This window comes from Sipha flava, unplaced genomic scaffold (genome assembly GCF_003268045.1).
Source record: "Sipha flava isolate LNK unplaced genomic scaffold, YSA_version1 236_pilon_pilon, whole genome shotgun sequence".
Lineage (NCBI taxonomy): Eukaryota > Metazoa > Arthropoda > Insecta > Hemiptera > Aphididae > Sipha > Sipha flava.
In genome coordinates, this window is record NW_020272878.1 from 2,027,000 (window position 1) to 2,045,143 (window position 18,144).

The 18,144-nt window shown below is 25.2% G+C and overlaps 4 protein-coding genes across 5 annotated transcripts in view; 3 read left to right on the plus strand and 1 right to left on the minus strand.

Annotated features, from left to right (window-relative positions):
* Positions 1 to 2,599: 2,599 nt before the first annotated feature.
* Positions 2,600 to 6,001, plus strand: LOC112683820 (protein unc-45 homolog B). Its single transcript, XM_025554989.1, has 2 exons — positions 2,600 to 3,924; positions 3,994 to 6,001. Exons 1-2 carry the CDS (start codon positions 2,649 to 2,651, stop codon positions 5,496 to 5,498), a joined length of 2,781 nt encoding a protein of 926 aa, XP_025410774.1. The 5' UTR covers positions 2,600 to 2,648; the 3' UTR covers positions 5,499 to 6,001.
* Positions 6,002 to 8,473: 2,472 nt separating this feature from the next.
* Positions 8,474 to 14,842, plus strand: LOC112683853 (vacuolar protein sorting-associated protein 41 homolog). 2 transcript variants are annotated; one of them, XM_025555028.1, is made up of 2 exons: positions 8,474 to 8,604; positions 11,934 to 14,842. In XM_025555028.1, exon 2 carries the CDS (start codon positions 11,950 to 11,952, stop codon positions 14,461 to 14,463), a length of 2,514 nt encoding a protein of 837 aa, XP_025410813.1. In that variant the 5' UTR covers positions 8,474 to 8,604; positions 11,934 to 11,949; the 3' UTR covers positions 14,464 to 14,842. The 2 variants fall into 2 exon arrangements, with proteins under 2 accessions (XP_025410813.1, XP_025410814.1); XM_025555029.1 differs by lacking the exon at positions 8,474 to 8,604 and adding an exon at positions 11,303 to 11,340.
* Positions 8,598 to 11,042, minus strand: LOC112683855. Its single transcript, XM_025555035.1, has 2 exons — positions 10,785 to 11,042; positions 8,598 to 9,249 (listed from the first exon to the last, which is right to left on the minus strand). Exons 1-2 carry the CDS (start codon positions 10,809 to 10,811, stop codon positions 8,665 to 8,667), a joined length of 612 nt encoding a protein of 203 aa, XP_025410820.1. The 5' UTR covers positions 10,812 to 11,042; the 3' UTR covers positions 8,598 to 8,664.
* Positions 14,843 to 15,364: 522 nt separating the features above from the next.
* LOC112683854 (calcium/calmodulin-dependent protein kinase kinase 1) overlaps positions 15,365 to 18,144 on the plus strand; it is a 38,566-nt gene continuing 35,786 nt past the window's right edge. Inside the window, exon 1 of the mRNA XM_025555030.1 lies at positions 15,365 to 15,551. The gene's annotated coding sequence lies outside the window, so the exon portion shown is untranslated. The remainder of the gene's footprint in view (positions 15,552 to 18,144) is intronic.

The window sequence follows — 18,144 nt, forward strand, 5'->3', positions numbered from 1 at the left end:
AATTATAATTGTTTATTTATAGTGTTTACTGTTTGTTTAATGAGTGCTAATATTTGATTTCCAATGTAAATTACATAACACGCACGTATTCTGTTTTATAATGCTAAAAATGGTCAGTTTTTATAATTTGTTAATTAGAATCGAAAATTATTTAATAAGAGTATAATTTATTCATCATTAGAATTAAATTATTTTTAAAATTAGTTTTCCATTGGAATTTAAACTAATTTAAATTCTGGGAAAGATTCTCTGATTTTATATATTTTTTGTTACTGAATTTAGAACATAAACTTTAAATGTATCATCTCAATAATATTAAGGTAGTTTGTAATATTGTTAAGGATATTTATGAGTAATATTGTAAATAACTTTATTCTAAGTTAGTTTTAGGAGCATTTTATGTAGTCCTATAGTATTCCCTATTCAAGAATGATGTGTCTTGTTATGATTTTATATAGTTACCTCAAAATAATCGGATGGTACCATATTTTTAAATATTTTTTTAATTTTATTTTATAATGACTTATGAGAACTTAATATTGCGTTTTTTTCTTTTTTAATGTACCTTCTATCTATGATACTTTTTATAATTTATACTAGTAATTGGTGTAACTAAATAAAGCAAAAGATTTTAAAAGAAATAACTAATAATATTGTACGTGATTTTTTTTCCTTATTTATAATTAGACCACACATTTATCTATTTAGGATCAACTGTAATTTCTATAAATAATTATACAAGAAAATAAATAATAATTATAATAATTATGATTTACAATTCAGCATTCTATTCAATTCAGTTTATAATTTATTTTCAAAATTTGGTTTCTTATAAAGTGTATGTATAATTAATTTGTTTATATAACCTGAATTGACAATAAATTTTTAACTTTGTAAGATATTTAAAAATCTACAACATTGATAAATATGAAGTTGTTTATTTTGAACAATAACCAATCTTCTTATTTTTAATAGTGAAGCTGTAAATTGAAATTAAATAACAATTACCCATTTTTTCACTTCTACTTTATGCTTGAAGAAATATAGTGCCAAACATAAATAAATATGAAGCATAGATTTTAGACATTAACTAATAGGTTTATGATATTGAGTCTGATATGAATCACGATTTAAGATACCATATTAAATGGAGATCTCAATCAATCTTATCTAATCATTAAATTGTAGATTAGGTACCATAAAAATATGATTTAATGTTTTTTATTCTCTATTAGTTCTATCAGCTCTATTCTGAATTACATATGAGCACAAAGAACAATTACATAGCTTTACTACATGTACATTAAAGAATGCATTACATAGTTAAATCGAATAATTACTATGAATCGGGGGTTATATGGGTGTTAGAACCCCATCAACCACCATATATTATTTCACCAAATTGCAAATTTACAGTATAATTTAAATAAATGTATACAACTTGTAGATTTTATATATACTGTATTAATATATTCATTTATATAAATAAATGTTATTTATTAATGTAATACGGAGGGGGGCCCCCCCTACTTACCATAAGACTATCAAATTTTAAAACATCCCGTTACATGAAGCCTGAATACACTACTGCTATGAAACTATTACTTAGATCCAGTGGCGTACATTCAATCTTGCTCTGAGGGGGGGGGGGTTAACAAAAATAATAAATATAAATAATCTTTTTTTTTCGTTGCATAGATAAATGAGATAAATAACTGCTATAAATAGAAATTATTTTATACAACTTTATTACCAATTTATGTTTACTTTTATATTACGATAAATTAATAGCTATTGGAATATAAAAACAGCATAGTTAACAAAACTTTTCAAACACCTATCAATATAATTATTTAATTATCATAATATTTGTATAGTTGTATATTTTAAGTTCAAAGCGTAATAATGAAACTACGAATATATTACACGTCATCAATAATAAAACAATTTTTTTTTTTGCCCTGTGGGGGGTTTGAACCCGGAAACCACCCCCGTATGGACACCACTGCTTAGATCAGTGGTCTTCAACCTTTTTATGCAACGGACCACATATTATTATTTTTAAACCTTGCGGGCCGCAATCGTAGTAAAAACATGTATTTTATATAAAAATTCAGTTTTATTCTTACATTTATTAAAATTAGGTGGGTACATTTAAAATTACAAATCATTATTATTATTAAAACATAAAAAGATAATTATTTTTTTTTTAATTACAATTTTTTTATTTTATTTTTAATATGAAAACATTTAAAATGTAATCGCGGGCCGCATGTTATGACAGGGCGAGCCGCAAGTGGCCCGTGGGCCATGGGTTAAAGACCCCTGGCTTAGATCATATACTATAGTACATGATACAAGATCAAATATAACTGTGGAAAAATTTGAATGATAAGAGTGATAAGCTACTTTTTAAATTGTTAATTGATAATAGTATTCAACTTCAATAAGGTTTAAAAATATATTGTATTATAAATTCTAGAACGTTCTATTTCATTAAGAATTTTTATTCTTGGCATCCTTTCAAACATTTTAATGTAAAAAACTCGTGTTCACGTTTTCTTTTGTTTTTTTCATTTATGTTAAATCATAAATTTTTAAATAATATAATTTGAATAATTAGCTCACAGTATTTTATTTAATGTGATATGATGCCTGAAGAAAATTTTGAAAATGAGATTATACTTAAAGAACAAGGCAATGTGGCTTTTAAAAATGGAGACTGGCTAAGAGCTTTAAATTGTTATTCTAATGCATTAGACTTGCTTAAAGAAAATAATCGAGAGAAATCAATATTATATAAAAATCGAGCTGCAGTATATAATAAATTAGGTGAGTTTGAAAATGCTATTCGTGACTGCAGTTCATCATTAAACATTGTTGTTGACGATCCAAAAGCATTATTTCGACGTTGTTATGCTTATGAACAACTTGGAAAATATGAAGAAGCATATGTAGATGGTAAACAATGTTTGTTGTCAGATCCAGCAAATAAAGAAATACAGCCAATCTTGTCAAGATTACATCCAATTGTCCAAGAAAAAGTTAAAGAAAATGCTCAACTGTCTAACAAAATTGAAAGTATGTTTAAATTTGTTTTTACAATTGAAGAAAGTATTGATAAACGTATAACCGCCATAAAAAATTTATTGGTTATATCTAAAGAGTCAAATAGTGGATGTGTTGGCTTATTAAAATTTGGTATTGTCAGTAAAATTAAAGGTCTTTTAAAGAACGATAAAAATTCTGAAGTACGAATAAATGCTTTGAGAATAATTGGACAACTATGTAAAAATAATGAAACTTGTACCAAACAAGTTCTAGTTGATTTAGGTGTGCCATGGTTTATTGATGCATTAAACACAGAAAATCAAAATGAAATAAATGGTGTTACATATATTATACAAGAAGCATTAAATAGTTTAACTGGCATGTCCAACAAATTAGATAGTTCACCGAATGAAGAAAAATGCATAAAAAACTCAAAAGAAATAGATGCAATTCTAACATGCTTAGTTTGTTCTATAGATCGTCATTCAATTAATAAATTTGCGAGAGATTCTATAGTAGAAATCTTAACAAGAAATATACATTTTAACAATGTAAATTGGGCTGAGCGTTTGATTGATATGAAAGGTTTACAAAGATTGTTAGAAATTGCTGCTGAACTTATTGAAACTAGATACGAGTCAAAAATGGAAATAACGGAATATTCACATACTAATGTTTCAGTTTGCTTATCAAGAATTTATGACAATTTAACTTGTGACAAATCCCGAGAAAAATATATGGAAGCTGTTGATGAGTTCCTTAAAAAAATGCTTCTAGACCCAGATATAGAAACAAAAGTTCGAGCCGTATCCACTTTAACAGTATTGCTTATGGGTCCAATAGATGTAGGAAATTCAGTTATATCAAGAGATGGTAAGTTCAATGTATTCATATTTTATTTTATATTCTTCATTATTTAGTTCATAAATATTTATTTTATAGGAATTATTGAAATGATTCTTGCCATGGCTACAACAAATGACAAAGTACAGCAAAAAATTGCATGCGAGTGCATTATTGCTGCCACATCCAAAAAAAGTAAGATAACACCAATTGTGAAGCTAGGTACTCAAATACTTAAAAATCTTTATAGAAGTGGTGATGATGATATTCGGATCCGTGCATTAGTCGGATTATGTAAACTTGGTAGTAGTGGAGGTACTGATGCTTCTATACGTCCATTTTCAGAAGGTTCTACTCTTAAATTAGCTGAAGCTTGTCGTAGATTTTTAATACATCCTAATACTAATCCAGATACAAAAAGGTGGGCAGTTGAAGGGTTGTCTTATTTAACTTTAGATGCTGAAGTCAAAGAAAAATTAATCGAAGATCAAGCAGCATTAGAAGCTATTATGGGGCTAGCTAAGTCAGAGAAAACATCTGCTATGTATGCTCTAGTATCAATTTTTGTGAATTTATGTAATGCATATGAAAAACAAGAGGTTATACCAGAGATGATTGAACTTGCCAAATTTTCCAAACAGCATGTACCAGAAGATCATGAACTAGATGATGCTGATTTTGTAAATAAAAGAATTATATTATTATCCAAACATGGTGTTATAACAGTTCTTGTACAGCTATCCAAAACTGAAAGTTTAAATATAAAAGAACTTATTTCACGTTTGTTTAATGCTATATGTATCTTACCTGAGGTCAGAGGTGAAGTTGCTAAATTAGGAGGTATAAAAGCTCTTTTAGAACTTGCCCATTCAGGTACACCTAAAGGAAAAAGACAAGCATCTCAAGCTCTTGCTAGGATTGGAATTTCAATTAATCCAGAAGTATCATTCAAAGAACAACGTTGTTTAGAATCCATACGACCATTTCTTAGTCTATTGCATCCAGACTGTTCAGCTTTAGAAAACTTTGAGTCAATGATGGCTCTATGCAATATGGCATCTGTGAATGAAAGAGTCCGAAAAAAGATTTTAGACTCTGGTGGACTGCAACTTATTGAAAGTTATTTATTTGAAGAACATCTGATGCTTAGGAGAGCATCTGTCCAATGTTTTACCAATCTTATGTTATCTCATGAAGTTATTAAGGTAATTGAGGGTGATAATGATAGATTGAAAATGTTATTCTTATTGTGTGAGGAAGAAGATGAAGATACATCATTGGCTGCAGCTGGTGCAGTTGCAATAGCTGTATCAAATAGTGTCCAATGTAGTAAGAAATTAATGACATTTAACAATTGGGAAGAATCATTGAAGGCTTTATTAGCACATCCTAATAATGCAATGCAGCATAGAGCTTTGGTAATTGCTCATAGTTTAATATGTGCTGACAAAGAAATTGCAGAAAAAGTTTTTGCCACTAATATTATGGAAGTATTAATGGCTTTGTCAATAATGGATGATGAGAAGAAAAAAGACATAAAAGAAATGGCTGAGAAATGTTTGAAACTCGCTGAAGATTTGAAACTTATTAAAAAAGCAGCTTGAGAATTATAATATAGTTTTTAATTAGATATTACATTTTAAATTATTGTAATGTTTTGTTTAATTTGATCATTTAGTAAGCAGACCTAGATCATGTTAATAAAAACCTATGCAAAACATCTAAAGTTTTTCATAAAATAATTGTATTTAGACATTTTTAAAATACAAGTTTGAGGTAGAAAATTATACAGAGAAAAAAAAATGTCATGAGTTATGATTGCTTGGACTAAGTTAAAGCTCTGTAACAAAAACTATAAAATTCTGAAAAAATAACTATAATCTATTTCACCACCCTTTAAGTCAGTAAATTGTGATGAATAGTATTATTAATTTATTTATTAATTTATGACATAGATATATAGTTTACTTTTGCTATTCATAACAGTATATATTAACTTAAGAAAAATAATTTTTATTGTAAAACACTTATAATATATCATATCATTTTTGGTATATTAAAATTTGGTACATATAAACTTATAAATTATATGACTATTGTTTTAAATAGAATTACAGGGTATTTGGTTATTAGTTATAAAAATATTTTATATTCATACTTAATTAATAAATCACTATATTCATAAAAATATAAAATTTTTTTGTATACTTATAACATATTTTATAAATTGTTAACATATTATGAATATTAAATTAAACTTTTATCTAATATAATTTTTGTTGTTTAAAATGTTTACTTTGATTTTGATTTTGTAAGTGATCCCAAACCTTGAATATCACTAACATGTTCTTTGAACATAGATTATTTTTTGTCCGTTAATGATAAATATGATCTATAGGTACTTAATTTTATGCTTTTAGTGCAGGGACGTACACAAGGGGGGGGTTTAGGGGTCAAACCCCTCCCGAAATTCAGGAAAATTATATTAAATATGTTTTTATATAGTAAAATTGGTATATAGATTATATTATTATGAAAATATACAATGTAAAACCTTTCCCAAAACATTTCTTTGTGTACGCGCCTGTTTTAGTGTATAAAATGAAACAATTTAAAAAAATGACAATTAAATGAGGTAATTAAATATTTTATAAAATAATTTATTCTTATTTACTATTAAATTCATGTTTATAGTTTTCAAACAAATAAATATTTAAGTTTAATATAAATCATAGAAATAAACCTTTATTATTTTATTTAACAGAAATAACATAATTTGTCAATTGTTGGTACATAAATATATAAATTATGGTGATGAGTATTATCCATCTTTCAGTGACAGTAAATACTACATCAATTTTGAAAGTAAAATTATATATATACATATAATTTCACTTTTTTACAGTACCTAAGTTTAGCTAGTTTATGTACTAGGACTGTTAAAATCATTTTAATTATATTTAAAACAATAGTAAAATTATATTCCATGACAACCTTACCTAATTAATTGTATAATATATGTTAAACTTGGAGTACAAGAAATGAATAACCATTTTTATTATTTCTGTTTAATTTAAATAGATAAAATGTTTTGTTAATAATAAATGTTCAAGAAAACAAACATTGAAAGGTATATAAATTAATTTGTTTTAACTTAAATATACTTTATTGAATTGTAGATTAAAAATTATTCGAGTATAATTTTTGTGTGAATGAAACATTTGTTTACATTACAGATCATTACATTTAAAAATATGGTACATGTGCGTTATCGCGACTACCTCATTATGGGTTATATGGCACGCTGTTTTATAAGCGATTCTATTTCTAATTCTATTTTTTCCAGTGTCGTTACAATCGCACTTATCGCAATTTTATAGACTGGCTGGGTAACTTTTAGGACTTTAGTAGACATTTAGTCACAACTACGTTGTAGTAGTAATAATTTGTTGTACAATTACAATTATTTGGCAAAGGATCTGTGTAGGAGCGGATTCAGAGTCGGGGAACTGTGAGTCAAGCCATTTCAAGAGGCCGTCTATTAGGGATGAAACTGAATTAGAAATGAATACCTTATAAAAAAAAAAAAAAACACAATATGCTCATAAAAGCGTATAAGTATATTTATATTACATTTTAGAATTAATGATACCACTGATAATGACTTATTTACGATTAATAAATATAATCTAATTTTATCAGAGCAACAAACGTATGAAATAAAATATGATTTACTTGACTTTCTACTAAAACAATATAATTTAAAATAAAAATTATGAATTGAAAAATGTTAAACTTTGAATATACATGGCATTCATTTTTTAAGTAACTCCTATGGGCCAACTGTCCAAGAGTTCAAATCAAAGTCTAAAAAGAGAAAAAAATTTCCAAGAGGCCAATTTTGTCAACAAATATTAACTGTGGGTCAGCTGACCTCCTGAAACCCCCCTAGATCCGCCCTTGGATCTGTGGAACTTACCAACTACTTTGACTTTTAGCTTAGAGTAGTTTTGTATTATTATAAACCTATTAAAAATATGTTGCGTACAATAATTTGTTCAAAATCAAGATGGTCGCGATAATGCACAAGTTAAATGAAGGTAGTCGCGACGAGTCGGTGGTAGGGACGATAACGTATAAGTACCAAAAATGTTTATAGCAACATTTGAAGAATTATACTGATGAAAAAAAAGAATCAATTGACAATTTTTTTTATGTATTACTAAGATATAATTTATAATATATAATATATATAATTCTGTATTAAATCAGCATAGTGCTCTGAACATTTTAATATTTATGGAGATAATATAAAAGATATCAAATAAAGAAATACTTGATAAAATATGTTATTTAATTTTTGATCAAAATTTAAACGCTCACAAATTTATGTTACCTATTGGTTTATTCTTAGAATACTTATTGGTATTTGTATAACATTAAATTTTCTATAGAAATTCTAACAATATAATGATACTACTAGCTATCAAAAACTAAACCAAACATTGTTATCAGCCTTATAATTTAATTATAAAAAATATTATTTAAACATTTTTTAAAAACTATTGATTTAATTATTCGTGTTCATTTTACTTAAAACAGTTATTATTAAACAATTATTGAGTATATTATTAATTATGTATTTATAATTAATTGCTACTAAAACCATTGTGCTGATACAATTAAATTCTAAACATTTATTGTAAATTTGTAAGTACCTACATAATTATTATTTATCCCATAGATTTACACACACATTTTGCAATCTTATTATCTAGGTGTTCCAATACTATTTTTATTTTTTAATTTTTGCATACTCCATTTAAATATTCCATTACTTATATTATAATCATTTTTAGCTTCTGTATGTTCACTATCACCAGCCCAATAGCAATTGATTTTTCTGAAGACTCCAGACTTTGTTTTTTCTGTTACTGGAATTGTATCATTGTTGGACTCTTGATCAACCAAGTTATTTTCATCGTGATAAATAATCTGTTGATCATCTGAGACTGACTGTTTAATGCTGTTTACATGATCGTTGTTGATGTTTCCTAATGATCCAAAACCAAAACTAGTACCTAAATACTTATCATGTATTTTTTTGTGTTCAATAATCTGATCATCTTTTCCATCACCATTTTTTATTCTGTATCCACTTCCAAAATGAAATCCGATTCCAAAATTTCCAGAAACACCAAATGAATTTTGTAATTTAACTGAATGATGATTTGATGTTGATTGAGTTTTAGTCTTAGGGTAAAGGATTTTTCCTAACAGTGATTTGGCTAATCTGTTTGATTCATTCTGTTGTGGTATAGTATTTGCTAGGATGTAAATATCTTTTATTATTACCTATTTAAAGATAAAATATAACAATTAACTAAATATATCAAAGACCAATTAAAAAAAAAAAACTAAATATATGGAAAATTAAAGAATTAAAATGATTAAAATAATTAATACTTTTACTATATATATATAAACAAGAGCTATATATAATGTTTATTCATACAATCTATGTTCTGAATTTATACTAAATTTATTCTGAAGTATTTTACTATATTATAAATAGAGAGCGGATATTTAGGTTTTTACTTTTTATTAGGAAAATGTGGACGATTTATCCATCATAGAGTTCGTAGGAAAACATTTATTTTGCATATTTTAGCATATTTTGGACATTAGAGAATATTTAGCCTATTTTTCATATTTTTGAATATATTCAATTATTGTTCATAAAAAAGCATATTTATTTCTTGAGTTGTGATTTTTCTAGGAAAAATAAAATTTGATTATTATATTTATATTCCTATGTATGGAACTGTTATCCCTTTTTTCCATTTAAATAATTTATATTTTACCAAGGTATAATGCATACAAGTTGTTCATTGCTTTTATTTAACTATTTTGTATTTTTATATATAATTTTAATATGTTTATACTCCTATATATGAAATGTTTTAAATTTTTAAATTTAAATAATTTACCTGTTATCAAAGGAATGACCCTCAAAAGTAATTTAATGATTTTATTGAACTGTTTAAGAAAAAAAAAAATCATACTAATGCATATTTTCATATTTAAAATTTTTAAGAACCTAAAAATCTGCTAAGTAACTATAATTTTTAATCTGCATTTTTATTTGTATAGCAATCTCTATCTAAAAAAAATTATATTTATATATATTGGGCTTATTATTATTTATTAAATGCCTATTAAATGCCTGTTTATAAAAAGAGTAAATTTATCTTTAAAGATAAATTAATTAGTTAACTAATTAGTGACTATTTGTTTTAAATGAAAATTAGTGAAATGAACATGTAATTTTTGCTTATAATATTTTAGAATTTAAATTTTAACAGTAAAAACTTAGTTTTATGTGAGTTTAATAAATTACAATTGTAAATTATATTATTGGTGTAGTAAAATATAATATTCAGTTGTCTAAAAAGCTATTTTTATTGAAACTGGTTGTTTTCAAACTAAATTTAATAGATTATTAAAAGAAGAAATATTTTATTTTAAAATTTAAAAATTTAATAGCCAATATAAATATACTCCATAACATATAATAGTTTATTTATTTATAATTTTTTTAACTACAGAATTTGAACTTTTTTTTTTTTGGCATCTTTTTAAGTTCTAAAATTTGAGCCCCATTCCTTTTACTACTTGGATTGCAGGTACTAAGCTATGCCAATGATATTTTTTGAAAAAGACAAATAATTGAGTAATTATATTAATTTATTATTTTTACAAATAATAAATTTATTTGTAAATCAAATTATATGGAAACATAAAATATAAAATAAGCTAGTTTTATATCACATATAATTTTATTATTCTTCAATATTAAATATAAATAATATTTTAATTGATATACTTACTAAATAAACTAATAAAACCAATCCCATTTTCAATTTATATATGTAATACTTTCTACAAAAAAAAAATTACTGTTCAGAATGTTTGTTTCAACTCCACTGAATTATATTTTAGTACATAATATAGTTACTTGTTTTAAAAAGTAATTGATTATCTGAATTAATTAAACACTTTCTCTATCCCTCATGATGGACAATGGTACCTTAGATGTGGGCTGTTAATAGCTATATGCTGTTTAATAAAAACCAATTAAACATATTTATCATTGAATGAAAAAGTAAATAATTGATACTCAACGATGAAATTTAAAACATACCTACCATTAAAAATAATTTTAATGTTATTTCAGTATTTCACTTCCATTTTATAACATTAAATATTATATGGACTATTTACTTGTCGATAAAATAATGAATATGTTTATGACAACTGTTTTTTAGTGTTTTATTTTTCTTAACTGTCATTGGTTTTATTCATCATTTTAGTGTAATATTTTGCATTCTGTATTTTGTTATTTTACTTCATCATCAGTCACATAGACAATTCCCATTAAAACGGGTATGCAATGGTCATTTTATAAGAGTCTAATACATCACAGTCTTATATAATCTTAAATAATTTCTATTTATTGGTAAATATATAAACTCTATATTAAATTGGCAAAAATAACATTAAAATAGTAACCTTACATCACAACACTTTTTTAAATACAGTATATATCTTAATTTTGTATTGTATAAATTGTTAAATTAATTTATATTAGATATAAGTGTATGGTTTTTAAATTAAATATAATGTAGTTAAAAAATTATCCTTGAAAATAGTATTTCATTTTTGTGGCTATAATTTTTCTGAGTATTTGATTTAAGAAAATTATTTTATTTGTAAATATCCATAAAAACTGTTCTTGGATTTAATTTAATAAAATTATTAATGAATAATAATTAAAGCATTGTTAATTACAATTTAAATTTTTATTAAGAATGTTTTTAAACATAAAATTGTTCAAATAAAAATAGAAAATTCATAATACTATTGTTTTTTTTAATGATAATATGTAGTATGATAATATTATATTAACTATATAAATATAATGTGTTTATATAATATAATACATAATATAATATAATACATTTTTATTTTTATTTTAGATAGTAAGTTCCAAAAATGACTTATCAATCCGATGAAAAATCAGATGTAGAAATTGTTGAAGAAGTTGAACCAAAACTTAAATATGTACGTCTCACTAATGATATTCAAACTATTTTAACTAAAGATGGTGTTAGTTATCTTGCTGCTCATCCAAAGTTTTTATGCATTGGTACTAATTGGGGTTCAATTCATTTACTGGATTTTGAAGGAAACATTGTAAATAATCGGCAACTACGTCCACACACTGTTGCAGTTAATCAAATAAGTATAGACAGCCGCGGTGAATTCATTGCTACATGTTCAGATGATGGTAATGTATTTGTATATGGTCTTTACACAACGGAAGATGCCCAAGAAATATCATTAGGCCGTTGTGTTAAATCTGTCGCAATAGACCCGTTATATCATAAGTCTGGCAATTATCGACGTTTCATTACTGGAGATGATCGTCTTATGCTTCATGAGCGAACTTTTCTTGGACGTACAAAATCAGTTGTTTTGTGTGATGTGGAAGGAATAGTACATAATATGAGATGGCATAACCGTTTTGTAGCTTGGGCTTCAAATATAGGTCTGAGAGTTTATGATATAATTTCTCGCTGTTCATTAGGTCTTATTAAATGGGATAAACGTAACAATATAATACCTAGTACTTATAGATGTAATTTGACATGGAAAGACAATGGAACTTTACTTGTTGGTTGGGTTGATACTGTCAGAATTTGTGGAGTAAAACGTCGACTACAAAGACCTAAGGATGTTCCTGAATATATAGTAGAACCACTTTCTATGTTTCGTATTGATTATTTTATCTCTGGTATTGGTCCACTTAATCATAATCAATTAGTCATATTATGTTATTCTAAAGAAAAAGATGAAAACGAAAAGGCAATGAGACCTCAACTGTATGTTGTCGAAGCAAAAGAATCTAAGTATGTTGAACTGTGTACCGACAACTTATCTTTACGTGATTTTCAAGATTTGGACTGTAATGATTATTCCCTTGATAGTTTAGTAGTGGAAAATCTATTTGTAATTGTTAGCCCAAAAGATATAGTTTTAGCTAATCCATGTGATGGGGATGATAGAATTGAATGGCTAATAGAACATAACAAATTTTCTGAAGCAATGGAAATAGTAAATTCTAATAACATAGTTTTAAATAGGAATTCACGAATATCTGTGGGGAAAAAATTTTTAGATCATTTATTGTTCATTGAAGAATATGTGGAGGCTGGAAAATTAACCTCTGAACTTTTTGGTAATGATAAAAAACTTTGGCAGGAAGAAATATTTAAATTTGCGCAAGTACATCAACTTCGTCAAGTAAGTTCTTATATACCAAGAGGTGAAGTAACTCTAGATCCTCATATTTATGAAATGGTATTATATGAATACTTGAAACTTGAACCTGAAGGATTTTTAAAAATTGTTAAACAATGGTCACCATTTTTGTATAACGTATCAGCTGTAACTAATGCATTAATTGAACATTTAATTGTGAACTCAAGCTCAGAACTTTTAGAAGCTTTAGCTATTCTTTATACTCATTCTGGTAAATATGATAAAGCTCTAGGAGCGTACTTAAAACTTAATCACAAAGGTATATTTCAATTAATCAGTAAACATAATCTGTACCCATTAATACATAATATGATTGAAGATCTTATGCGATTAGATTCTGAGCAAACTATTAAAATACTTTTAGATAAAGATACAATACCTATCGATGTAGCAGTGGTGAAGCTACAATACAATAAATTATATTTGTATACTTATTTAGACGCACTAGAAAAAAAAGACACAAGGATGCTTGCTAGACGAAACTTGCACAAAGATCTTGTATTATTATACGCAGAATTTTCCCGTGAAAAACTTTTGCCTTTGTTAAAACGAAGTGATAACTATTCTATTGCAAAAGCATTAGATGTATGTAAACGCCTTGAATATTATCCTGAAATGGTATACTTATTGGGTCGAATGGGTAACACTAAAGATGCGTTAAATCTCGTGATGTCACAATTAGGTGATATTGAACAAGCTATTGAATTCTGCAAAGACCAAAACGATACCGATTTATGGCACGATTTAATTGGTTTATCACTTGAGAAGCCGAATTTTTTGAAAGTTCTACTACAAAAAATTGGTACATACGTTGATCCAAGAATTCTAATTCGTAGAATTGGTAAAAATACACAGATACCAGGGTTAAAAAATGCACTTGTAAAAATGATGACCGATTATAATTTGCAAGTGTCTGTAGAAGAAGGATGTACTAAAATCGTTGTATCAGATTGTTTTGATCTACACGAAAAACTTTATAACGTGAGAAGGAAAGGATGTAGCGTGGACGAACAACATGTATGTAGCGCTTGTCAAAAATGCATCATCGACCAAGATCGATTGGGTAAAGCTTTAATATTTTACTGCCAACATGTCTTTCACGAAGAATGTATATCTATGGATGGATTAGAAACAACATGTACAATTTGTATGGACAGTAGAATGAAACAAGCAACATTCCAGTGATTATAATCTACAGAACAGGTGGGTAGTAAATTGATACAATTGTCCATTTATGATATTATTTAAATAAAATATTTTGTCAACTTGATAATCACAATATTATATGCCTTTATAATGAGTGTATTGTCTAGTTTTTGCGATACTTTATATATCAGTGGTATGCAACCTAAGCGTCACAACATTTTAAAAGGTAGTCGCCATTTATTTAACACCAAATTAAAAATGTATATACTATGTATATTATTATACGTAGGGAGCTTCATCGAAATTAATTAATTTGGGAATCGTGGATCAAAGAAAGTTGTACATCACTGCGTTATATTATAACCTATGCTCATTTAATTATATTTATCTTATTATTATTTAAAATTCATAGTTATTTTATTCAATAGTATATTTTCTCAAATGTTTTATATATATATATTGTTAATCGTAATATTTTATTTTACAATTGTTAATCCTTAGATTAAAATTATTTTATTTTTGTAAATTTTTATTATTATGTTTGAATTATATTGGTTTTTCCAATAAACTCTAAACACGGTTTTTTTTATCTTTGAGAACTAAAAAATATGAGGTTATTATGTTTTATATATTTATTAAACGTTAAAGAATTTAATGTATTCGTGTGTATTTATTGAGCAATATTACTTAATAACTGTATAAATTGTAAACATTATAATTTACAATATATAATTTACAATAAAAGAACCTTAAAACCTATATAATTATATACTTACATAAAAAAAAGATTCAAAAACATGAAAAAAGTGGAAACATCTCACCTAATGCCACGGAGTCAGATTGGTTAAAAGCAGTTTACAAGGTCAGCCACACTTCTATATTGAAGTTCATGTATTAGGAGAGGTAGTGACTGTTAGATTGTATAATATTGCCGACCAGCCAACAGTAAACATTTCAGTGTTAGCCGAGGCCTCGTGGCAGTCGGAAAGTGATTTCTAAGACTCCTAACGGTGTAATTTATGTGCATTTTATGAATTGTGTTTTTAACGTCTTCAATAAGTTTAGGTAATATTTTTATACATGTTTAGTGAATTGCTGCACTGAAAAATCGTTACTAAAATAAATAGGTAAGTCTATTAAAAATATTAAATGAATACGTTAAACGCTTGTATTTTTTTATTAGAGATAATTCGAATGATATATTATAAGTACTTCACAATGTATTTAAAATATATAGGTAAATTAAATTTATTTTGTAATTGACTTATACTTGTGGTATTAATGTGTTATTGTAAATATCTATAACATTTTTATCCGGTAGAAAATTTAATATAACTCATTTTAGGAATAATATATATATATATATTCTCGAATGCTAAATTAAAAGTGAAGTTAATTAAAAGTAACTAAAAATTATACACTTAAAATAACAAACATGATAGTATTTTATAAAACCATAATTAAGTTGTTAGCATATTTCATCTATGTTTTTTTCGAAGAATAAAATAATAAAAATTTCAGTCTTTACTTGTATACTTGTATTAGTTATCACTAGGGCTAATTTGGCATTTTGATATAAATGCATCTTATTTTCTGATGTTCCAATACATAGATTCATAAAAAAAAAATGTGTTTCAGGTTATACTGACTATTGTAATTTTTATTTTGTTAGGTATTTTTTTTTTTTAGGTATATTTTGCTTTTTTTAGAGCATTTTTAAGATTTTATAGTATTTGATTATGCTTTTCGGAATTTGTTCGCCCAAAACTTGCACGTTTTGTATGTAATCTACTAAATTGATGAACTTATAAATACGAGAATATTGACCCATGTATCTATTTTATCAAAAATAGAATAAAATTAATAAAGTTGAAAATTTTTTATTTATTTATAAGGGTCCAACGACGATCATACAAGTAAGTTATGAAATAAATTTCAATAAAGTTAAATATAATGTAAATATAAAAAAAAATTAGTACTTATTTTGTTATTTTTACGTTAAATAAATATAATTAAATATGTATGGTAACATGATTTTTATAATATTATTTTTATAATTACTGAATATATATTTTTACGCATTTTTTGCTATTTTTTTGAGCATTAAAATACCAACTTTTAGACTTAGATTTACAGTGTAAATTAAAGAAAAATGTATAGGTTATGGACTAAATTTAATTTTATAATAATAATTTAGTTTTTAAATTATCTTATTATTTATCAACTTTTTAATTTTCACCTAAACCATTTTTATAAAATTAAGTGTTAGGTATATTTTTTTTTTAAATAAATAAATAATTTAAGATTAAAAGTAAAATTAAAAATAATAATTAATAAAATAATAAAAAGTAAAATAAAATTAGTTAATAGTTAATACTGGTAAATTAATGTATAAATGAATAAATGCTTAACATGGATTATTATTAAATGTGTAAAGTAAGACCAGTTTTATAATAAAATATAAAATGAATAACTAATAAATAATAATACATCAAAATTATGAATTATGTACCTACCTACTATACTAATTTACTTAAAAAAACTTTATTTTTATACCTTAAATTTAACATATTGCTCTAGAATGAAAAATCAATCATATATTACTGTATTACAAATTATAATAAACATCAATGGTGTTAAATATATTATTATAATGTATATTTCAAATTAAGTTTTCGCTTAATCCATATGAGTAAAATCCAGTAAAAGTAACAACAGAATAACACTATCTTTTAATTTTTAATTGCTGAATCTTTTCTTTGTCCTAAGAAAAATGTATCCAAAGTAATTTTATTATTAAGCAAATTTATATTTATAAAGCTATTAATTTTCGGTAAAATCAGATTCCTATATAGATGACAACAATTGCATTGTAACTATGTACACAGTGGCGTATTTTAAATTTTTTCTGATGGGGGGGGGGGGTTCATAATTTATACATAATTAATATAAACTATATATTATATTGTAATAGTTACGTCCTTATGCAGTTTTTGGAGGAATTTGAACTAAATATATAATGTAATAATCGTATAGTCTTATGTAATATATATATACCTATATATTGTATTTAGCATTAAATATTATAAAGTATTGTTATAAAATAAATTCCAGTTGTCTCGATTTTTTGGCCAACTCCTCTAATACTTCATCAACAGTAATTTCAACTTCCCTGCAAATGTTTAACATAGCCAATTCTGCAAATATGTAAGAATTTTAGTTTATTTTTTATTTTTTGGAGAGGCTCTGGGAGGGTGCAATAACCCTGGACACCCCCTCCGTAAATACGCCACTATATGTACAAATTTGAATTCTAACAAAACTAAGTTAAACGCTAATAAGTTCCAATGTCTCAAGTTTTAAATAATTTTATGCCAGCGTTTTAATTTTTTAAATTAAAAAAATATTCAATCATTTAATATCAGTAGTATTCCATTATAATTCGTTAAATTAATTTTAAATCTTGAAACCGTATAAGTCTAAATTATTTCAATTAAAATTATGTTAACTTTTATTGTCAATCTTAGTATGTCTTATCAAGAATATTTAACACAAACTAATGTAAAGATAAAAAAAAAAAATTAATTTAGATATTAGATTATAACATTTAAATTATACCTATCAATTTAAAATGTTTATATTATAATAGCAGAATTACAAATTAAACTGTATCATAAATACTTAGAAGGTTAGATCCTAAATAATTTATAAATTGTTACT

Excerpts from the sequence above, each read along its gene's own strand:
- LOC112683855 (XM_025555035.1), bottom strand. The coding sequence starts at position 10,811 with ATGGGATTGGTTTTATTAGTTTATTTA. Across the intron at positions 9,250-10,784 it reads TGGTTTTATTAGTTTATTTA|GTAATAATAAAAGATATTTA; the intron begins GTAAGTATATCA and ends ATCTTTAAATAG.
- LOC112683853 (XM_025555028.1), top strand. The coding sequence starts at position 11,950 with ATGACTTATCAATCCGATGAAAAATCAGATGTAGAAATTGTTGAAGAA.
- LOC112683820 (XM_025554989.1), top strand. The coding sequence starts at position 2,649 with ATGATGCCTGAAGAAAATTTTGAAAATGAGATTATACTTAAAGAACAA. Across the intron at positions 3,925-3,993 it reads TTCAGTTATATCAAGAGATG|GAATTATTGAAATGATTCTT; the intron begins GTAAGTTCAATG and ends TTTATTTTATAG.